At 28.5% G+C, this 24,519-nt stretch overlaps 1 protein-coding gene, 1 long non-coding RNA gene and 1 other non-coding gene across 4 annotated transcripts; all 3 read right to left on the bottom strand.

The window, feature by feature from the left end:
* Positions 1–807: 807 nt before the first annotated feature.
* On the bottom strand, positions 808–2,249 carry LOC114177881. The gene is made up of 2 exons (XR_003603235.1): positions 1,838–2,249; positions 808–1,231 (listed from the first exon to the last, which is right to left on the bottom strand). It is a non-coding gene; the product is annotated as an uncharacterized LOC114177881 (long non-coding RNA).
* A 5,008-nt stretch (positions 2,250–7,257) lies between these two features.
* On the bottom strand, positions 7,258–12,453 carry LOC114184370 (adenylyl-sulfate kinase 3). Of its 2 annotated transcripts, none has more exons than XM_028071749.1 (7): positions 12,209–12,453; positions 10,817–10,959; positions 9,606–9,755; positions 8,848–8,966; positions 8,687–8,771; positions 7,618–7,664; positions 7,258–7,518 (listed from the first exon to the last, which is right to left on the bottom strand). In XM_028071749.1, exons 2-7 carry the CDS (start codon positions 10,938–10,940, stop codon positions 7,420–7,422), a joined length of 624 nt encoding a protein of 207 aa, XP_027927550.1. In that variant the 5' UTR covers positions 10,941–10,959; positions 12,209–12,453; the 3' UTR covers positions 7,258–7,419. The 2 variants fall into 2 exon arrangements, with proteins under 2 accessions (XP_027927550.1, XP_027927506.1); XM_028071705.1 differs by lacking the exon at positions 12,209–12,453 and adding an exon at positions 11,068–11,351.
* Positions 12,454–23,209: 10,756 nt separating this feature from the next.
* On the bottom strand, positions 23,210–23,282 carry TRNAV-UAC. The gene has a single exon. It is a non-coding gene; the product is annotated as a tRNA-Val (tRNA).
* Between the last annotated feature and the right edge of the window lie 1,237 nt (positions 23,283–24,519).

Genomic DNA, 24,519 nt, shown 5'->3' with positions numbered 1-24,519 from the left:
ACATTCTATGGTGTCAACCCTATCGAAAATCTAATCCACATCCATTTTGGATCCAAATAATGGTTGTGGATCCAAATTTGTGTCCATAGTGCTGACACCAAAGAATTTGACAGATTTGGCCGAATACTTCCAAATTTTGTCCAGGACCAACTGGGTCAAATCTCGATCGGGACCGACTTGACAGAATTTGTCCTAATTCGGCCAAATTTTTTACAAGGTCACGCCAACTCAATCAAATACGACTAAATTTGGGTTAGTCCGTCTCAACCTTTAGCCTAACCTAACAAAAAATATAAAGTGAAAATTTGAATTGGATATTTTGGATTATCCATTTTGAAAATCTAGATTTAGAGAATAAGTATCAAATCCATAAAATATATAAAATGTAGATTAGATTGATATCCAGATCCAATAAAATAGATTTTAAATGGATTGGATTTTTAATAGAATGGATATTAAATAGATTGAATCATAGAAAAAATGAATTGCATCATAAAAATTGGATTTTTGCCCACCCTTATTATAATCTATACTTTATTCTTTCAAACCACTCTCAATTATTTATACTTTTTTTTCATTATTTTCTCCTCTCTCAATTATCTTTCCTTTTATTCAAATAATTTACTCTTTTTATTTTCACCTCTCACTTTTAACTTTTTCTTTCGAAACAAATACTTAGAATTGGGTAGCATGGGAGGCGGGAAGGATACAGCTTTCATCACTTGCAACAAGCTATGGCTCGAATACCACAGAACATGCATGGTGTGGTTCATGGGAAGCCAAACATACCCTACAAGAAAGTTATTATAGTTCATTATCACTTCATTATAATCTTCATTTATAAATTGCTTAGTGTAGCTCATTATCACTTCATTATAATCGTCATACAATATTTCCAGTGGAATTTGGATTCTCTAGTGAGAAAGAAAAGAGGCAATAAGCCCTGCAATCTAGTTTTTCTCCTTCTCCTCTCAGAAACCTACAGTGTTCTCTAACAAGAAGGACAAACAAAATCTAATAAAACCATTGCATGTCATTTGTACATTCTCACTTCTTAATAACACAGTGTTAAAAAAATGATGAAATAATAAAAGTATAAGCATCAGAATTCAAACTTATTACCCTTTACCTTCCCTGCCTCACCCATGAGTATTGAGTACCCAACCAACTGATTTGTGTGTCTCAAGATGGGAACACAGTGGTAAAGAGCTGAAGTACAGTTGCATAGAATCTGAATAAAGGAAAATCATGGAGAGCTCTGAAGAGAAGAAAAGAATTTCCACATCTATTTTCTCATGGTACATAATTTTAAAAGAAAACAAAAACCAAAACCCTACTTCAATACTCAATTTTGACTCACCCAAAATTAAAAAAACTTAAAAGAGAATTTTCTTTTCTACACTAAGTACATTACCCTTCAACTTTGCAGCCATTACCTAAATGTTCTTTTGTACAATCATTAAACAAAAACAAAGAGTCCACAACAACAGTAATAAATTAGTACTTTTTTTCACCATGGATAGAAAGTACTAATCCACAAAGTTGATGGTTAATCAGTGCAGGATAGTTTGACAAAGTTTTTCTTTTGAATCAGAACTTTTCTATCTATAAAATTCAAACTCAAAATCTTAGCTCATCATTATTCGTACCAAACAAATTCAATATAAAAAGTAAAACAGACTAATTCATTTCACCTTGCTTCAATATCCAATTTACAAAATTAATCAGACAGAAACGGCATTAAGTAAAATGAGTTAAAACAAAAACCTAAAACAGACATGAGGATAAACAGAAATAGAATATTAATAAACAATTAATATAAAATATATATACATACAGAGAGGATATTCTCAATCGGAATGTGGATGACGATAGCCAAGGTAGGAAAAGAGAGAACGGAAGAGGTATTGGAAAGGGAGACAGAAGAGGAGGTGCAAAACGACGTCGCTGCTAAGCCTCTCGGGATTGCAAGCTATGAATTGGAAAAAATGCGCTGATGTGTGCGCCACTCTCGCCACCACGTTGCTGTTCAGCACCATCCTCGATCTACGTCGTCGTTTTCTGCTCCTTTCGGAGTCACTTTACTTTGTTCCTTCGTCTTCTTCTTCACCCTGATCCGTGTTTGTTACGCAATCAAAATCAAACTCTATTCGAGGCCAAGGCCGTGCTTGTTAGATGGACGTTTGGGACCTTTCCACTTTCATTTTGCTTTTCTTTGTGTCTGACGCGCTTTTTTGGAATGTGATGAGCGATGACGAAATAAGCAAAAGAATTTATTTTCGGATAAAGCTAACCAGTCAGATCTTATAAAAATATATAAATAAATATAATATTAAATAAAATCTCACCTAAAAAAATATATATAGATAAATATAATATTAAATAAAATCTTACCTAAGTGTAATTTTTCTTCTAAAAGACAAAAATACTTATAAATCTTATACATTTGTATTTAAAATATTATATTTAATATTTACAAATAAAAATTAAAAACTAATTAAAAAATAAAATAATTATATTTTAATGTTGTTAAAAAGTTAAATATAATTAAATATAAAAAGTTTAAATTAACAGAAAAATATAGTATTAAATATCTAAAAATTAAAAAAAATAACGTAAGAAAATATAAAATAATAGAAAAACCTACAAAAAAAATAATATTAAATATCTAAAAATGTAAAAAAATAATAATTAAAATATCGAGACTTAATTAATTTTTTTTAGTAGAAATCTTAAAGTGTATGATTAATGATGATTGTGGAATAATAGGTAGTATATCAAAAAGTATCATGCGTAGTTGTATAAAGGATCTTACTCTATTTATGATTTGATATATTTTTTTTCCTTATTTTTTTTTAAATTGTTTCGGTAGCATTTAAAGTGTTTTTGTCTTTTAATTTTTGGTAAAAAATATTTTTTTAAAATTAATTTCATTCATCTAAGTAGTTTTGATTCATGTCTTCTAATTTGTTTTTTTCACTTGTTTTTACTTTTTATGTTTTAGAAAACTCTTGTGGTAGCTATAGATTCTTTATTTGCAATTTTCAGGTTTTTAAACTTTTTGTTATCTGTTTTCTACATTTATAGTTTTGTCTCACATCTTTTTACTTTTTTTGGTTTAGCCTTATTTATTAATATGGTGTTTTTTTGTTTGTCTTGGAAGATTTTTTTTTATTTGATCTCTTGAGTTAATATTGTATTTATTACATCTTTCACTTTAAAAATAATTTCTTGATAGATTAATGGAGAGTTCTTCTTCATAATTAAAGACAAAATTTAGAAAAAAAAAGAGTTCGTAACATTTCAAGAGTAGCACATAAATGAATTGCGTATAAACATTTTATGAGTGATGAGATCCATATAATCTAATCTTGTTTACTTGCCTGGTAATTATTTAGTGGTTAAACTTATGATTGTTTGACTTTGTTATTGTTTATTTGTATACATTAGTATTTATTTATCTTTCTTTATTTTTTTAACAAGACAAATATTTAATAATAATAATAATAATAATAATATATTCATGGATTAACAAAACTTATTTTAGGGTGGTAAAAAGAATCTAACCATCTAAACACTCTAGTGGAATAAAAACTTTGTGAAATTCACATGTATGTATATGAAGACACAAGTGTCTACCCTTAAACTCAAACACCCTATGAAGTATTATTTATAATTGATAAAATATCATGCTCTCAAATAACATTTTAATGTATTGTTTTTCTTTATCAACTTATTTATAAAAATAGCATACAATAATTTGAGATGATTTTAATTTACATGTAAAATCGTATAAAGAAAATATTTTTTTTAAAAAAATTTCTTTTACAATCATACAATTTTGTAAAAAAAAAATTTACACCTTAACCACCATAAGAACTATGTCTCCATAAACATAAAGTCAAGCTTAATATATTTGTTTCTCCATTAAGTACTATTGAAATGATTTTAAAAGTATATTTGAAAATTAGTTTATTTTGTTGTTAAGATCAATATTTTGACATTTTTTACTTAAATGGAGATTTTTCGCTCAAACAAAAATAAAATAGAAAGTCAAATCTCAAACAAAAATAGTAATACAACTCAATCCAGTTTTTACCTTGTTTGTTTTCAAATTAGTATATTTTTCTCAAGCTAATTTCTTTTCTTTTCTTTTTTTTTCTTTCCATCTCTTTAATTCATTGAATATGTATGTTTATATACATGCAAAATGAACATAAATTTTTATATTTGATTAATTTGTGATTTTTATTTAAACAAGTTATATTGTATTTCAATGCTTGTTGAGATTGATGAAACTTGTTTGTTATGCATATAGGATGATGTGTAAACCATTGTTTGAGTTGTCAACTAAGTACTCATACATATGATGTAACAGAGACCTCATAGTTTCACTAATGGTCTAAGTTGCATAGACTAATATATCGGGTGCTAAGTAGGCTAAGAAACTTAGAGAGAAGTTTTCACACATCTTGATATGTGTACATGTGCAACTTCGATTGTAATAAACTTATCCTTATTTCATGATTTGTGAGTTCACTAGTAAATCTATGTATTTGATTGAATCAGATGTATTTTAATCTTTAGCATGACGTACTTAATATGAGTCTTCTGAAAGATGCATGAGCCGATATTTCACTTATTAATATTTTTGATGAATAAAAAACACATGTGGTCATTATGACTTTTAAATATTAATGCTTTAATTAATATTTTTAATGTTTTCTTTATACATATTTTCTTTAGTCAAATGATAAAGATAAATGTTAAATTTTTTTTTAACAACTTACCTTTAACATTTGTTTGTAAACTACGATGATTTGTATAAATAATTAAAATCAAATAATTTATACAATCAGTTGGTTTCATTAGAATTTAAACTAAAAAAATCTATAATACATGCAAATTTACTTTTGTATGTTTAATTTTGGCTTAAATATTTTTTTGTCCTCATTTTCGTAGTGTTTATTGCGAATGGTCCTCATTTTGATAGAATGTTTAAAATGGTCCTCATGTTTGCAATTCGTGTTTTATTTGGTCATTTTCTTGTAACGTCGTTTGAATCATTAACGGAGCATTGTACAGGTGGCACGGTTTGAATTAAGGTGTATTACGTGTACTATACAGGTGTGGTAATTAGATATTTGAGGATAAATAAGTGAGCTAGGGTTTTGGTAAGGAGTGTTTGGGCAATTGGTGAGTTTTGACAATCTTGTTTCTCCATTCCCAATTGGTGTTGCTGCAATCTTCTTCTTCCTGCAATCCCATTATATAGGTATGTTACGGTCCCAATCTTCTTCCTTTACCTCTGGTTGTAATCGTTGGAGGCAACCGTGTTGTATCACTTCATGCACTGTTGGTGGTTCAACGAGAAATGGATTAATCCCGATTTGTAGCTGCGGAGAGATGACAACTTTGAGGATGACAAGAACTCCAAAGAATATTGGTAGAAAATTTTGGGTACAACCTGTTTTTATTTTTGTGTTAATAATAAATTGGTTTTAATTTTTGGTTTATTGATTTACAGAGTGGTGGTTCTAATAATGTGGGCTGCAACTTTTTCAAATGATGGTGTTGATGAAAATGATGTCATCATCATGACACAAATAAGACAGATTAATGATTTGGAGAAGTCATTGAAGGTTGCTGAGAAGAGACTGCAATTAGTAATAGGGTTCACTTGTGTTGTTATTGTATTATTCATACTGTTATTGTGTGTAATCTTTTAAAGTCCAATATGTTTTGTATTATTGTTAAATGAAGAAATGAATTAGTTTGATTATGTTGATATTAGTCCCAACATGTTCAAAATGACATCTTAATTTGAGCATTAAAGTAAATGATATTGATCTAAGTTTGGAAAAAATTAAATTGATCTAAGTCTGAAAGAAGTTAAATTCATAACATTAATTCATCCTCATCAAAATGCACTACATCAATGTTTGGCAAAAGTGAAATTGAACGAAGTTTAAGGAAAGTCAAAATGCAGTACATCAATAATGAATTATACATAAGAAATTCCAAAAAATAACTAAGACGTTTGTAGCTACTATCATGGCCTCCTCCTAATCTGTAATCTCATCCTAAACTGCTGAGATGGTTCTTCTGGTGTTGGTAGTGGTGCTGCTTGACTCTCCACTTCATCCACAATGACATGCTTTATTTTCAAATTTACCTTTGCTAGAATCATCACTTTCGAACATAGTTTCCACTTCAATATCACCTTCCACTTCAAATCACTATTCAAACCACTGACATCCCCAATCTCTACTTCAACAGCCTCTTCATAGGCCTTTACTTCACCACCGTGGTGGACAACAACATCGAACCTATCATCACTCATTGCCCTAAAGTAAATTAAACATATAAAAAGATGTATTATTAAGCCTACTTTAACGCAATGGGGGACCACTGCTACAATCAATTACAAATAAAATAATGGGGACCATTACACCAACACCGACAACCGACAAACAAACCAACTAAAATAATACTCCACTGAACCCCACCTACAGACACAAACTACACAAAATCATGGAAGTAATTTAGAAACCATGCAAAACATCACAACAATCGAAAGACAAACAAACCCCAAAATAGAATTACGAAAACCATAACCCACGAGCAAACACAACCCAGAAAACCCACGAGCAAACACAATCTAGAAAACCTAGAAGATTGCAGCAACACCAATTGGGAATGGAGGAACAAGATTGCCAAAACTCACCAACTACCCAAATATTTCTTACCAAAACCCTAACTCACTTATTTATTCCCAAATACCTAATTACCACACTTGTACAGTACAAGTAACACATCCTAATACAAACCGTGCCACCTGTATAATGCTCCGTTAATGATTTAAACGACGTTACAGAAAATGACCAAATAAAACACAAATTACGAAAATGAGGACCATTTTAAACATTCGATAAAAATGAAGACCATTTTAAATATTCTAGAGGACCATCCGCAACAAACACTACGAAAATAAGGACCAAAAAGATATTTAAGCCTTTAATTTTAAAAACTAATTCTTTCCAAAAGTAAATATAAAAATGTTGTCCTTCAATATGAATTTTAACACTTGAATTTTATTACTTTGTATAGTATTATCTCATTAATCATTGCACTTTACTCATTTAAATTGAAAATATAGAGATTGACAGTCTAAATAAAAAAAATTTAATTGGTATTTGTTTTAAGCTTAAATAAAGTAAAACATTTTTTTTGACGTAAAACAGATGTCTCACTGCCTTTGCAACAATTATTCGCTATTTATTTATTCTTTTATAATTGATGAACTTTACATGTCCATTTTCCCTCTCACTGCTCTCCTACATGCACTTCCTAGGATTTCTCACCATCTTCATTACAGAAGAAACATCATCATTAGAGATAATCACATTTTTCAAACCCCTAATGTTCAAGAAAACCTTCCTTCTCCAAGTAAGTAACTACTTGTCCAGCCATCACAGTAGGTGTTGGACAAAGGCCACCATCTTGCTTTATCTCAATCTGGAAAAGGATATATAATAGTGTAAGCTACAGCATGTAACACACTGCACAAAGCAAAAGATACGTGTAAATAGCTTTTGAAGCTTCAGGAACATGTACCTCGCAATTCAAGGGTGGCTCATATGGGTCATCAATGCCGGTAAAACCTGTGCAATTTCAGTTAGTTCATAAATACCATGTAGTAGAATTCAAGCAAGTGTTAGGATAATTCAGATACAATGCTGAATTCTGGCAACATTATTTATTAGGCCTTGAACTTTGCAATCACATTTAATATTGTAATTCAGCAGTTTAATTATAATATTCAGATGAATGTCAGCCCCGGTAAACTGAATCCAGGGTGGTTAACTTGAGAGTTTATGAAAATCTTCTCTTAGCCTGTTAAGAGACATAGTTAATTAGGTATTAGTTTAGTTATTCCTCACTGTATACAAGACAGGTAGATGCTTTGATTTAATCACTTTCTTCATCTGAGTTACATTACAGATCTGAATCCAAGGATTAGTCCAAAAACATTGCCAACTGTCATAGTCACTAATGAAACACCAGGTACTTTCACACTAGTCATCATCTCACTACTGATGTTTCAGAAGGCACCCTAGCAAATCCATTTTAACCACTCCCAAATTTAATTTTCTTAAATAATTTTTATCATAAAGACAATGATTTCCACTCTCCAGGAAAATAAGTTCATTGCATTACAAAAAGTTTGAGAAAAAATCATTAGTATTCATCTGAATTCAATGAATGAATCCATATGTCGTAGTCAGAACAGTTAAACATGAAATCCTATTGTAGTATCAAACTAATTAAAGTTCAATTGTTTGCAATATTTTTTCAATATTAATGTGAGAAATCTCAAAGCTACCCAGACAAACTACCCTTAATAAACTATAACTTGGCCAACAGCTGAATATGCTCAACCTAAAACACTCAACCACAAAGATCTATGAGCCAAACTAGTGATGACTCTAGCATCTTGTACAGGTAAAGGAAAAAAGCATGGGGTTCAATGCTTCCTTGAAATAATTATTGAATTGAATATAACCAAGTTAAAAATGCAGAACAGGCTTAATTTTGGGCTTCTTTTATTTTCTTTCTTGCTATGTCTCACTTCAGTTTACTCATATTAGAAAGGTAGGACAAAGCCTTTGCGAGTGAAACACACCTTTGATTTTGCCCGCGCGAGCAAGCTTATAGAGGCCTTTCGGGTCTCGTGACTCACACAATTCTAGGGGCATGTTCATGAAAACCTGCCAATACATTCCTCTATTAAATATCGTGTAGAACAACTAATAAAAAGATAAGAATTGCTTAATGGTGCCTTGCCTCAATAAAATTCGCATCAGGTAACATGGATCGGCAAGTGTCTCGATCTCTTCGGTAAGGAGATATGAGACTGGCAACACATATCAAACCAGCATCAGCAAAGAGTTTTGCCACTTCTCCTGAATTAAATAACTTTCTGATTAGTAAAACAAAGTTGGTAGAGAAATATGGATCAGAGATTCAAATAAAGCATCTAGACTTAACATAAATACTACAATCAAAGTACCGTTCACTAAGCAAATGACATATGAAGATCATTAAATCAGATATGTAATATGTAAACATCATAGTTTCATATATATATAGACACACACATACACACTAGTTCTGGGCATGTCATGGTAATATGTCTGGTAATAGGCTTCCACTTTATATGAACAATTTTATCCCTACTTCTGGTTGCAAACACCACCTACATTACTGAAACATTTACTTTAGTAAACAGATATTTGTTACCATATTTCAACATCAGAAAAACAGGGCACCAAAAAGCCATTATAAAGCACAAGATCATATAAGACCTTCCATCCTTTTGATTCAATGTTCAACTATACATTTTTTCATAGAAAAAGGACATGAACAGTTACTAATCAATTGCTCAAAGGGATAACAAAAATGTAATATTTATCATGCTGGTATAGACTACCAATATCACTCCAATATCTACCTTTGGTACATAACCAAATAATTAAAATATTAAACTGACTATTTCCGTTACTCTGTTTACTTAAAGCATTAGTTTACAGAAGCAAGCTCACCAGTTCTGCGAATGTTTTCAGTGCGTTCTTCAGCTTTAAAACCAAGATCTTTGTTTAGTCCATGCCGAAGGTTATCTCCATCAAGGACATAAGATAACTTTCCCCTTGAATACAGTTCTCTGCTTAGGGAACATGCCAATGTGCTTTTTCCTAAACAGTTTGAGAAAATAATTAATACAATATGTCAACAGCACACTACAGACACTTATTCAGGAATTTCAAAGACTATACATTATTTACCGGTACCCTACACACTTATAATTTAGGAATGAGTCAAGAGAAATGGAATACAGCATATCTTAAATGTGATTAGAAAGGTATGAGATGGAATAGATGGGAAATTTTGGTGATAAACAGTATACAATCTGCACATTGTAGTCATTTCCATCAGGGAAGAGGATTATTACAAGAATAAAAAAAGTAAAGAACTTATGTATTAAAGGTTTCTTTCAATCTTTGTAGTTTGTCTAAAATTTTCCTGGTCCAAAAGGTCACAATTCACTTCTCCCAGTGGTATTCAGAAAATATACATGGCATGCACGAGTATTTGATACTTAATTAACTAATTTATTCTATAACATGAATATGTTAAAACAATTCAAATAATATATACCTTCAATGGAGATATAAAGTTGGTTTGGTGGTAAAAGTGAATGGAAGAGAGTGATATGTCATGGGTTTGAATGCTCCGCTAACAAAAGCTAGCATATTAACAACTAACATGTGCCGATAATATATATACACACCTTCAATATCCTATCTTCTATGGCAGCCATAAATTGTCAATGATAGCTACTTAGAAATATCAAGCACCGGCACATATGCTTTGATGGATACAACCAGTTCAACTGGTTGAACTAATAAACACGAGATTAAATTAAGTAGACAATTTATTTCATGTCGTGAAGGGAATAGTTGATTGAAGTGGGTATGTTCTTTGGTAAAACAGATACATGCATTAAAAATGAAAACAGAATATGGACTTGAAAGCTTATTTGGTAATTACCATGCAATGTGACAGATAATACTTACCTGCCGATAAGGACAAGTTAAAGAGAAAACCTAAATTCAAAGAGCAATAAAAACACAACGAAAAGCAAAAAGCATCACAAGGAGAAATAATATGATTTTTTTCATGCCAAAAAAGAACTGAATATCTGGAAAAGGTTTTAAAATGTCAGCACTAAACCAATAAAATTAACAGCATGAACCTGATCCGCTGAGTCCAGTAATCCAAACAACACATCCCTTTTGGTTAAGTAGCTTCTGCCTTTCAGCCCTTCCTATCTGACAATCTTGCCAAAAGATATTTGTTGAATTGCTCAGAGTTGCCATTGCAAACAAGTTCCCTAGTCTTATCCACGGATCAATATTAAGCTATCAGTTTCATTTCACAGATTACTGAAGGATCATATAACATAAGTAGAGAGGGCCTTAGAATAGAAGTGCATGATAGTAATACAAGTATTCAAGAAACTTGGTAAGTGCTTCATCAGGACAAGCATTACAGCAGCAGTACAGTACATGGCACAGGACTGAAAGCACGACAACATGCATCAATTTCAGACAGTGGAATGGTGATCTCATCACTCACTTCCACTTATTATTGTCAGTAAAGAAGTATGACCTGTTTGACATAAATAGCGTCTACATACATTGTACATAGGAAAGGTTTCCATAAAGTCTAGGATGAGTCATGAGACCTTCTAATATGGATTTGGATACTCTCCTATTCTTGAGTGTCAGGGCACGATTCTATTGAAAAGGGAAAGACACCATTTTAAATTTAAATACAACAAGTGACCCCTTGACCTGGTATAGCCAATTATGGTGGGTCCTCATATGATATAAAAGGTACTATTTTATCGCTCTATCCAAATCCTAAAAATATGATCCAAAACCCACTCTTATGTTTCAAACGGAGAAATGTGTTCAAATCTCTTCATAATATCACAACTTATCCAAGCGATTGTTGTTGGAAGAGAACAACTTTCCCCTCTTCAGCTTACAAGTCAGTTTTTTAAAATCAAATTAGGCTTTCAAATTCAAATTACAAGAAAATGAATAAATAAACGATTGAAAGAGAAAATCTTATGAAAAATAATCAGGCTTTTTGACAAATTAATAATTAATAAAACCGGCGAATACTGAAACCACATAACATAAAAATCAGGAAAGGAAAAAGTGTGTCCCAGAAAAAGATTCATAAAATTAACTAGATGTAGCCCCTCTACTTTATTTTATAATCACATGATTCATGCATGCCAATTCTGCAAGCAACAAACTTGATGATTGATTAGATGAGAAAGGCAACGAATATGGAGGACCCAGCACAACACCCATCAGTCCCTTTCTTAAGAAAAAATTGAAGGCATTGTTGGCATGGGGCACAAACTCCAATCCCTTGTCTAAAAAAAACATTTTGAATTGCATGCTCCTCTAACCTACCCACCCTTTCCTCAGAAACACCGAAAATTCCACCCACTTCTCTTCTCTGGGCCATCAAGGAGAGAAATGATCGAAAGAATTTAGAGAGAAATTTGTTTTGTAAAAAAAACAAGAAAATAAAAAGATGAAAGAGGAGAATGAGAGTGAGTGAGTACCAGAAAAAAAAAGAGAGATTGGGTGTCTGAATCTGAGGGGAATTTGGGGTGTGGTGTGGGTTATTGCATGAGATGGTGAATGGGGTTTTATAGTGTGTTGCTGGGTTGAAGGGGTTGGAAGAAAGCAATGGCAATGAATGAATGTGGACACACATAATAAGAGAGACTTCCTCCTTCCTTTCCTTTCCCTCTCTTTCTCACTCTCACTCAGGACGCGCCATTCAAGGTCCTCTGTCATTCGGACCACCCTACCCAAATTAAATTACATTAAATTATATTTACTCTTCTTTCAATTTTATTTTCTCTTCTTTTCTACCACTCTTTTCCTTGTTTTTTAATCTTGTTAAAATATAATTTGGTCACTATTTATTTTTATCTGTGTTAATTTAGTTTTAATATTTTTTACCATGTTATAATTTTTTTAATTCGGTTATTTAAATAAAATTAATGGTAATAATCTGTGATGGTATACCACTTTGTGATTTTTTAATTTAAAAAAATTATAATTTTTGAAAAAATATCTACTTGTCAAACCAACCTAATATCACATGTCAGAAACAATATTGTATATTTAAGAAAAATGATTTTTTGACTACTAATTTTTGACAACTTTCTTTTATAATTTTAGATGTCATTTTTTAAGTGATTTTTCATTTTTCATTTTCTCATTCTCAATATTCCAAAACAACTTATAAGATAAACATCTCATGCTGTAAGACAAAGTTGTCAAGATTTAGTAGTCAAAATATTATTATTCTATATTCAATTTGATTTAATCTCTAAAAATTTTAGATCACTGGTAATTGTTGAAATTTATGTTCTAACTTTAAACTAATTATAACCTTTAATAAAAAATATTTAATAAAAATGTAAACTTTAAACAAAATAACATATAATTTTTATATAAAAATTAAATTTGGCCTTGATGAAAAATAAAATTGTTCAATTTAAAAAAATAAAATAAAAATAACGAATATAGAGACCAAATTAAATATAAAATAGGGTCTCTAACACGTGAACAGGGTGACAGTGAACATTTTTTCAAAAATTATAAAAGAATTTAAAAAAATTTTAAAAAAAATAAAAAAATCACAAAATGACACATAATAGTCAAAATTCATTACTGTTAATTATTTAAATAATGTTAAAAAAAGATAACCAAATTAAAAAATATATATCATGATTGAATTGACACGACTAAAATAGAACTAAATATATATTTTAAACCTTAATCTTATATATTATTATTATTATTCATTTATCATTCTCTTCATTCGAAATTATTATTTCACTTATATTAATTAGTTGTCCCCCATAATGACCATCTATTACCAAATTAATTTTATTATTAATTATCATTTAATGGACCTCCACATGCATTATGACAGTCATTAATAAATGAGGAGAGTAAATGTAATTCATTTATTAAGAGAACAAAACTGTTTTAGTTGTTTACATAAAAATATACATATATTGATTATTATTAATTTATGTGTAAAACTCTTAAACTTAAATAATTTCGAATGTTATTCAAATTTAAATTTATATTATTAACTCTTATTTCATAAATTATATGCTAAATATTTTTAATTTTTAAAATTTGACGCAAAATTAAAATTTATTTTTTATTCTTAAATTTTGATGTATTTTAATCTTAAATTTTAAAAAATAAATAAATAAAATTATTTTAACTTAATTAAGTTAATTTATTTTATGTGACAAATAGATTTTATATCGTTTATCATGTTTGTATTTCAATGTTTATTGAAAACAACTTTTAACAAGCGCAAAAAAGTTAACGTCACTACTATAACTAAAATATATCAAAATTTAAAATAATAATAAATTTTAATTTCACATTCAAAAATTTAATCTATTTAAGTTAAAAAGGACAATATTTATTTTTTTCAAAATTTAATATTAAAATGCATCAAAATTTAAAATAAGTATAAATTTCAATTTTATATTCAAGTTTATAAATAAAAATATATTTAAGCTTAAATTATATTTCCATTTTATATATATATATATATATATATATATATATATATATGTATATTATCATTTTAAATTTTTTTAGTAAGGAAATACTTTCAACATTTATTAACAAAATTATGAAAATATTTTTTTAGTAATTAATCTATTATATTGTTATTTATTATTATTATTATTATTATTATTATTAATACTAGTAAAAAGGTCATTTTATTGCATATTTTTACATAAGTACAAGTATTTTCTCTATCTTTCTCTCAACACTCAAGATACAATCAAAATAAAAATTCAATCCTAATTGCATATTTTCTTTCTTATTTTTCATTTATTTTCTTAAAGAAAAACAAAGAAACATGACGTATTTTTCTCACTAGTTATTGTTATTATTAAACTGGTCATTATTATTACTATCATTATTAAGTTAAATAAGTTTTAAATATTTAATAAATATCAAAGAGTTTAGAGAAATTATTGTGTGGGCACAAGTCTGATACCCAATATTTTCAATTTACATATTAATAACCTCACGATCTTAATTTAATTTTTTATGGTTTCAATGTGGTACATTATTTTTAAGGTTTTGTACTTCAATAAAATAACTCCCAAATATACTTTAATAAAATAAACACATACGCTGTCACGGCTATATATTTTATAAATATTTATAAATTATTTAAATTTTAAAATAATAATATAAAAAGTAAAATAAAAAAATAAAAAATGTATAGTTATAAATTTTGTTATAGATAAAATAAATATTAAAATAAAAAATATTAAAGGTAATATTGTGTAAATAATATTATAATTAATTATTTAAATTTTAAAAAATATTTATTAAAATGACAAAATAGTAAATAATTATTTTATAATAAGTAATTATTTAAATTAAAAATTATTTCCAAAACAATTAAACTAAAAATATTTTTTTATTATAAGTAGATATTTAAATTTAAAAAATAGTAATTAAAAATGTAAAATTAAAAAGCAAAAAGAAGATATAAAAAAGGTATATCTCTTTTTATATATAGTTACAAATACTACAAGTAAAAACTCTTTATCACTTATTAATTATATTAATTAAATACATGTTTTACTACTATTTAAATATATTAATGTTTTTTGTGTATAATATTTATTAAATAGATGCATTAGTTAATATTTATTAAATAGATGCATTAATTAATATTTATTAAATAGATGCATTAATGAATATTCATTAAGTGCATGTGTGGATAAATACTAATTAATACATTATAATTAATTAAATATATACACTAATAACATAGTAAAAATATATACATTAATATTTTAAAAATACCCATAAAGGATTAAACAGATATTGTAACTTGGTCATTTGACTTTCAAGCCATTTCTTTTCTAAATTGAAGGTGATATGTAGGGTAGGTTCCACCAAACTTTCTCAACAAACCCCTTTCCTTGATATAAATACCTCTTCTTTTTTTTTACTGAAATTTGTACCTTCATTCTTTCCAGAACAGTGAAATCCAAGATGCAAATAATGATCCAAAATCTCTCAACAGATATGGACACATGACTAATAAAAATTGCTATTAGTAATCCAACCTCAACTTCCTATATTATAATTGTTAGAAAAAAGTTCAATATGCCATTTAATTTAGTTTTGATTATGTGCTAAAACAACAAAAGTAAAAACAGAGTTTTCTAAGAATAATGTCTCGTGTCATGTTTAGACTAACAGACAAAAGTGTATTATTATTATTTTTTTTTGTCTAATATGCTTTTACTTGAAGAAATGCAAGTGTGTATATCTCATTTGGTAAACTTATTTTTTTAACAAATGCAAGTGTGTACAATTCACTTAATAAGGTTTTTGCTTGAATAGATAAAAACGTATTTAATAAGCTTTTTGTTTCAATAGATAAAAATGTGTATACTTTTTCTGATATGCTTTTGCTTAGATAGATAATAAGTATATTTCATTTTAAAGACATAAGCCTTCAACATTTTATGGTATACATGACACTTATAAATGCCTATTTCATTCTTGTAGGAAATGTTTGCTTCATTCTTACAAGAAGATTTTACAACGTTTTGTCAATATCAAGATCCTTTGAAGATCATGTTTAAAGTCGTTCCTCAAAAATATTTTTCTTGAAAAGAGGGGATGTCATTGTTACGAAGTCAGCTAGTTGTGTCAAGTCTTATGTTTTACTCAAAGGTGGAAAGAAACTACCTATCTTAGGCTTGATAAGACATGTTGTGTATAAGAGGAGTTGTGCAAAGAAGTCCAATGCATTTATTGTTAAGTTAAGAGCATTTAATGTATCTCTAGGCTCTAATAGTGGACAAATTATAGTTGAAGAAGAAGGACTTCATTTTAGTTCACCAGGTTCCAAAGATTTGCAATTGCTCTATTCTTTTGTGTTCTATATAAAGAAGATTTCTGCAGAGAATGAAGGTTGATAAAACTCTTGTAACAAGAATGGGAATAAACTCTTGTAGTATTAAGCAATCCTTATCCTTCTATTTGTAATAATGAAAATTTTTTATGTTCATAACAATTTGAAGATGTGCTTAATATTGTATTTATCTATAACTTTAGCTCTCTTTTAGTGAGAAAAACTCAAGATCATTTATATCATAACCTTTATCTCTCTTTTAGTGTAATCAAGGTGTTTTAGTCAAGAGTGTTTAAGTCCAACGAATACCTAGACTAACTTAGAAGTGATTATGTTTCAAAGAATATTTAGTTTTAGTTATGAATGATTGTGGTCCAATGAATAGTCAACCTTATCTAAGAGTGACTATGTTCCTAAGAATGGTTAGTTTTAGCCAAGAGGGGCTGCAGTCTGAATGATATCCAATCTTAGCAAGCAATGAATGCGCTTCAAAGAATACTCAATTAGTCTGGTATGGTTGTGGTCCAAAGTATACTCGATTTTATCTAGTCTTGGTCATGGTCCAAAGATACTTAGGTTTAACAAGGACTAAGTTAAAAGAAATACTCAGTCTTCTCCAATCATGAATTTGGGATCAAATTTCATGCATTTCTTTATCTATCAAGCATTTAACTTGTGAAAAGATTAATGGACCTTGATTTTCCATTAGTAGAAAGGTTATATTAACTACAACATTTTATATAGTCACTTTTTCAATAATTACTTATATAAGTGGTCTTGCCTTACACAATAGACAAATGCACTCACCAGTATATGGTTCATCAATTACATTACACATCCGACAATTATAACCAAAGGAAGTAGTTAATCAAGCACAATTAAAAAAATTTTATTCCATCCATATCCACTTTATTTATTATGTTAACTTTAGTTTCTATTTTATGTTTTATGGACTCCTTATTATAAAATTGAAATGAGTTGCTTGCCAAACGTTGACACTTATCGTCTAACTTATGTTGTTGACTTTTATATTTTCTCAAATATAAAATTTCATCAAGATGGTAAGGTTGTGTGACAATTTAGCCTTGATCGATCTATTTCCAATGTCCATTAAACCTAGATCAACTTCATAAGGAAGACATAAGAGAAAATACATAGATTCTAGTCACAATATCATTGAACATGGATAATATTGTGGAACAATTGTCCTTTAAACAATATAAAACACAACAAAAGCATCAATAAACAATGAAAACTTATTTACCAACATGTTGGATTTTATCCAAATATTGGTATCAACAACAATATGTTGGTCGGTCTTATTGGTATTGAAGATTTAAACATCTTGATTGAGTTAATTTGATGATTCCAATCACATAAATTTTATAGTCAGCATGTTGAGTTGATCTTGGTGTATATTTAGTGTTTTAGTTGTAATTTTGACTTTAATGTGTTATAAATGGGTTTTCATTCATTCGTCTTGATTAATTTTGATAAAAATGATTTGTTAAGTGTTAAGGGTTCTTTTTGAAATGTTAAAATATTTTTAGTTGATTAAAGATCATTTTAATAATTTGAAATGTTTTTAAACTCATTGAATTAGAAAATTTATTTTATTAAATCTTCATTTTAATTTTAAAGAATGAATTTAGTTATATTTTAATTAATCAAAACATATTTTTAATTAACTAAACTCACTGAGATTCCATGTTTAAGTGATTTTAGCAACCTAAAATATCTTTTTAAAATGTCATGCAACTTCGTAAAACTTTGTTTTAGTTGATTAAAACCTTGTTTAGTTTGCTTCGTAAATCACTGAGATTCCATGTTAATTTTCTTGTTTTCTTGAGAGATCTTTAAAACTTCAAATTAGTATATTAACTTAATTGGTAACAATTGGATGCAACACTTTTATATGACTAATTCAATATATTCAATTTTTCTTTATCTTGCTCTCATCTCTTATAACTTATTTTATTGTTGTCATATATATATATATATATATATATATATATATATATATTCAAAATTTAAAGAATACTAAATACAACATTCCCTACCCTACCATATGTATTCTTACACATAATATTTTGTTATCCCATTCAAATTTTCTCCCATCCAATCAAATATACCTACCATCTTTATCATGAAATAATCCTTCAAGATATATCATGCATAAATTGTTATTAACCTATTGTTTTAATAAAGGTTTGGCCATGCATGTGAAAAAACTCTTGTAATAACACGAACAATTATATATATATATATATATATATATATATATATATATATATATATATATCTTCATGACATGGAAAATAAGTTAAAACAAAATCTTAAATATAATCATATACATACCACACTAGTATTTAAGTAGATCCAAAGCAACACATAAATGATAACACTAGTACAAAAAATATATATATTAGATCAGTTTTAGAGCGCATATTAGATCTAGTTCTGAAACAATAGATCTAATACTTTAAATTGGAAAGCCAAAACAAATATGCACTCACACAATTAAACACAACTGAACAATACAAATTACACAAAATAGAAAACAAGAGTACAAAAGGCAGAGAGTAGATAAGACAAACACATGCTATACATAAAGAAAAGTATGAAAGAAGAGTAGAGAAGAGAGAGGTGAAAAGTAGAGAAGAGAAACATGTGGTATACAAAGAGAGGAGTAGAGAAGAGAGAAGAGACATATGGTATACGAGCCACCCTTGTTTTATAGAGTGCCATGTGTCTGTTAATGGGAGAGCCACATCCCTTAAATTTTTTCCCTTTTTATTTAAATATGAAATAACTTTTTTTTTTCTTAAAAATTCATGGGTGTGACATGTGTCAATTATTTCCGTTTGTGTTCTCTTATTTTGTATTATTTACATATATCTTTAGTATTGAACAAATTTTGCTTGTACTTTGATATTTTTATTTTTTTTTTCAATTTCAAAATGGACATATTACTAATAAAATTGCACCTTTTTGTTGTTGTTTTATTTGTATCTATATTTACATTATACTTATATAAAATGATATCCAAATATAGCAATAGGTTAATTAATTTAATTATAAAATTTATAACTACTTTTTTATATTAATTAGAGTAGTATTTTTTTCACCGCAATTACCGTTAAAGTTACATATTTTTTTATTGGTTGATAACTATGTCATTTACATGACTTCATATATGTTTTTGACACTTGAATTGCATGTAATTTATGTAACTTGAAGTTAATCATCCATTTTTAGCTTAGAAATTATAGAATGAGGCATTGAGGATCATATAAGTATGAAACTAATGTTTTTTTTTTTGTGAATTGCAACAATTTTAACAAGAATTGAAGACTGACCAGCTTAAGCTCCGAAATTTTCGTTGATCATTAAAATGCAGTTAAGACAAAATTCAAATTCAACTTTCACAACTAAGCAACGATGTTAAGTGTTGAGCCACAAAAAGAAACCCTCATAGCAAGAAAACCTTGGGAACTAGATTTAGGTGCTAAACCAAGGAGGAAAGCCTTCAAAGGAGGAAATCTCTAGTTTTAACCATTAAAGTAGGGGCCTAAGCTAGAAGAAAACACTCCATGGGAGGAAACCCGAGAACAAGAGTTGGAGTTGTGTTTTAATTCTAAAAAAATAGAGTCATGTTTTATTTCTTGTAATGAAATTGTAGCTTCTCTCTAGGATATCTTTAGACACACTCTACACTTATTTTAATATCCTTGTAAGAGACATGTGAGAGGTACAACAACTATAAGTTCTTGTAATCAGATTCTTCATTATGAGAAATTGAACTCTCTTGTGTTGAAATTGAATGTAACTCTTATGATTCCCTATACTGGTATTGATTTCTATTGTTGTTACTATGTCAAAGAAGATCTAATATGATGTCCATATGCAAATAATGGTTTAGAATAGGTAGATCTTAATATGATATGAATATGTCTCTAGATATGTTGTGAGACAAGCTAGATTATCCTTAAAATCAATTCAATCACAACATAATAAATTTTAAATAATTATGTCGTGAACTACATCATTTTCAAATGTATTAAAGGCTAAAAATGTTAAAATTGTCATATTAATTGATTAGGTTGTTAATCTAATCGATTAGGTTAAGTTTGGAGAACAAATTTTGATTCTGCAATACAATTAATCGATTAGGTTAATAACATAATCGATTAATCTCGTTAGGAAAATATTTTGTTTAAAAACTTAACATTCTTTCTCATTTTGAAGAGACACATTTTGCAATTAAAGATGAGAGAAAGAAATACTTGAGAGTTCTTGGAGAGATAATCACTGTTTTTCAAGTTTCCATCAAGATTCAAAGAATATTGAATTGGTTCTAAGGTTTCCTTGCTTGGCCTAGGATTGAAATGTAAAAACTGCACATCATACAAGTGTATTCGTTTCATATCTTTTTGTTGTTGTTTTTTTTGTATTTCCTTCATTGTGTAAGTGATAAGTATAGGTAATTGTGTGTAGCATTACCTTGGTTGAAATTCTTGAAGTGTATTTCAAGTTCTTGTATATCTAGAGTGTAGGTTTTACATAAGTGAATCTTGTAATCCTAACTCTTGATATTTTAATGGAAATTGTAGATAAGATTGCTAGAAACTGGATGTAGATTTGTTAAAATTGAACCAGTATAAAATTTGGTGTTTCTTGCTTTTTCTTTCATCATCTTTTAGTATATTGATAGTTGTATACACCATGTCAATTGATTGAAGATGTTCTTAAAACTATTTTTAAAGTAAAAGAAGAACTAAATTTTTGAAAAACCAATTCACCCCCTCTTGGTTTGTGAATATTGGCTGGATCTATTTTAACAATTGGCACCAGAGCTGGTTAATTGCAATATAATCAATTAAAAGATCCTGACCATGGCCAACGTTTCATAAATGCTTTTTGAAGGGGCTTTAATTAATAGACCATCACTGTTTGCTGTTGAAAACTATCCTTTCTGGAAAATATGAATGAAAATCTTTTTAGAATCTATTTACAAGGGAGTTTGGGATTTTGTGATAAATGGACCATATATTCCTATGCATACCATTGACAATGTGTAGGTTGAAAAAGACATAAAATTTTGGACTGAGGATGAGAATAAGAAAGTTGTTTGTTGGAGAAAACTATTCTTTCTGGAAAATAAGAATGGAAATCTTTTTAGAATCTATTTACAATGGAGTTTGGGATGATGTGATAAATGGGCTATATATTCCTATGCATACCATAATGTGCAGGTTGAAAAAGACTTCAACTTTTGGATTGAGGATGAGAACAAGAAAGTGCGGTATAATGCTAGAGCTAGATACATCATCTCCTCAACACTCACCATGGAGGAATTCTACAAAGTTTCTACATGCGAGAATGCAAAAGAAATGAGGGAAACCATGGAAAAAGCTCAAGAGGGCATTAAAGAACCTGACCGTAACAATTCAAAAAGCAACAACAACAATAAAGATATCAATACATGCTTCATGATTGATGTGGAGTCCCAACAAAGCAAGATAAGTACTTGTAACTCTAATATTCAAGCAAAGTATGATGAGCTTCTAGATACATTTGAAGAATTACAAAAGAAGCAAATGAACTTAATTGTTTAAACAAAAAGCTTAAGATGAATTATAAAGAGTTGGAAAATAGATTGAATCAATTAGAAGGGGAAAATAAGAATTTGAATTTTGATTTGTAAAATTTGGACATCATTCATAAAAAGTCCTCTTGTAATTGTAATTTAACCTTGTAAGTTGGAATTTTTGATTATAAAGACTGCAAGAACTTGAAAAACAGAGTTGAATTTCTTGAGAAAACTTTTACAAAGTTTACAATGGGAAAATCCAACTTGGATATCCTTCTTAAGTGTATAATGGATGGATATTGATATTCCTTTTCACAAAAAAAAAAATATTTCAAAGAATTCTCCTTTCAACCTAAAAAATATTCACTATAACTTTTGTATCTTGCTTCTATTGTTTAAAGAAGTGTTGTACATCAAATTCTTATTATTTAAAAAATGTTGGTGTTCCAAGTGGAAAAAAAATTTGTTGCCTAAAAACAACATCTATATTACTAACATGAAAGGACCCAACCAAAAAATGGGTACCTAGATGTATTTTACTTGTTTTTGTAGGGTTTATAAAAAGTCTAATGTTCAATGTGATATTCTTGTTAGGCTATACAAGTAAAGATAAGTTTGAATTATTCACCGCTTCAATAATGATATGAGTAAAGCATCTTTTTATATGTTTCTTAGGACATAAAAATTAATCTTTTACTACCAAAAATGGTTTTAGAAATACAAATTGTGTTGTTGCATACATGTTATCTTTTAACACTTTAAATAAAATGGAAATGCATATCAAATCAAGTGCATGCAAGGAAGTTGTCTTCAATTAGGGGCAATTTCATACTACTTTGATAAAAATCTACTAAAGACATATGGTGAACACTGATTAAATTATTCTGATAATTGATTAAAATCCTGCATGTTATGCTTATGTTTTACTTTGATATCATATTATATAATGACATGCATTCCATAACTATCACACTCTTTGTTTCCTTCCTTACTCTTCATTCATAAAAATGTTAAAATTGTCATATTAATCCTTATTGCTGCCCAGGATCGAACTGGGGACCTTTAGTGTGTAAGACTAACGTGATAACCACTACACCACAACAACCAACCAATCGTGAAACTAAACTATTTAATAATCATATGACTAATTTTATCCTAAAATTTAATCACACCAAAATCAATTAGAAAAATACCTTCTTAGGATCAAAACAGTACCAACCAACTTATTATCAAATTAAACTAAATAAAAATAAAATAATACAAATAAATTGTTGTTGCCCAGGATCCAGCTGGGACTTTTAGTGTGTAAGACTAACGTGATAACCACTATCATGAAATTAAACTATTAAATAATCATATTACTAAGTTTTTCCTAAAATTTGGTGTTTATTACTCTTTCTTTCATCATCATTTAGTATAATTATAGTTGTAAAGGTTCCAAACTATGCATTCTTGTATACACCTTGTCAATTGATTAAAGATGTTCTAAAAAACTATTTTTAAAGTAAAAGAATAATTAAATTTTTGAAAAACCTACTCACCCATATCTTGGTTTGTGAATATTGGTTGCATCTTTTTTAACATCTATACGTTTAAATGTTTTATTCAATGTTAATGGTTTGATTTATATTTACTTGTCCAGATGAACTGATCACTCGTCTTATTTCACTAATTTTGATTGAGTTGGAAAACTAGTCTAAATCTAAGGTCTAATTTAATTATCTATTGTTGTTAGATGCTAGGAATAGATTTAAATATTTTAGCTTAATATAAAGTTATGATCTTAATGCAAGGATTCATTTAATTAGGGGTTGAGCAATCGCTCTAAGTCTGAAGTCCTTAGTTTCTAAACTCAAGAAATTGATTTAGAATTAGCCAAGTACTTTTAGGAACTTTGAATAATGGTTTTAATATGTAGTAAATCAATAACAATGTAATAGAATAATATTAGTGGAGTTCAATCTCAACACGCTCAATCTCATTAGATTAATTTAACTTCAACTAGTATTTGTGTTTGTATTCATTATAATCAATCAAAGCATTGTTTCATTGAAAGTTTGAACAAATCTTAGATTATTGGAATATTTAAACAAACTCTTGTGGATGTGACACTTGTTTAGCACAACTGATCTAGTAGACTTGTTGGGATTAGAACAAAAAGGTCAACATCGACACAATTAAAGTTACATAGTATGACAATAAGATAATTTTTTTGAGTTTCAAAGAGTGAATTATTTGGTAGGAAGAGGTTACCAAGAAGGAGGCAAGGGCAATGTTCATAGTTAGAAGTGAGTGTTTGATTTGAATGAGTTTAGGTGTGGTTGTTAAATATAATCAAAAAC

The sequence above is a fragment of the Vigna unguiculata genome, chromosome 1 (genome assembly GCF_004118075.2).
Source record: "Vigna unguiculata cultivar IT97K-499-35 chromosome 1, ASM411807v1, whole genome shotgun sequence".
Taxonomy (NCBI): domain Eukaryota; kingdom Viridiplantae; phylum Streptophyta; class Magnoliopsida; order Fabales; family Fabaceae; genus Vigna; species Vigna unguiculata.
This window is presented reverse-complemented; position numbering and strand designations above follow the sequence as displayed.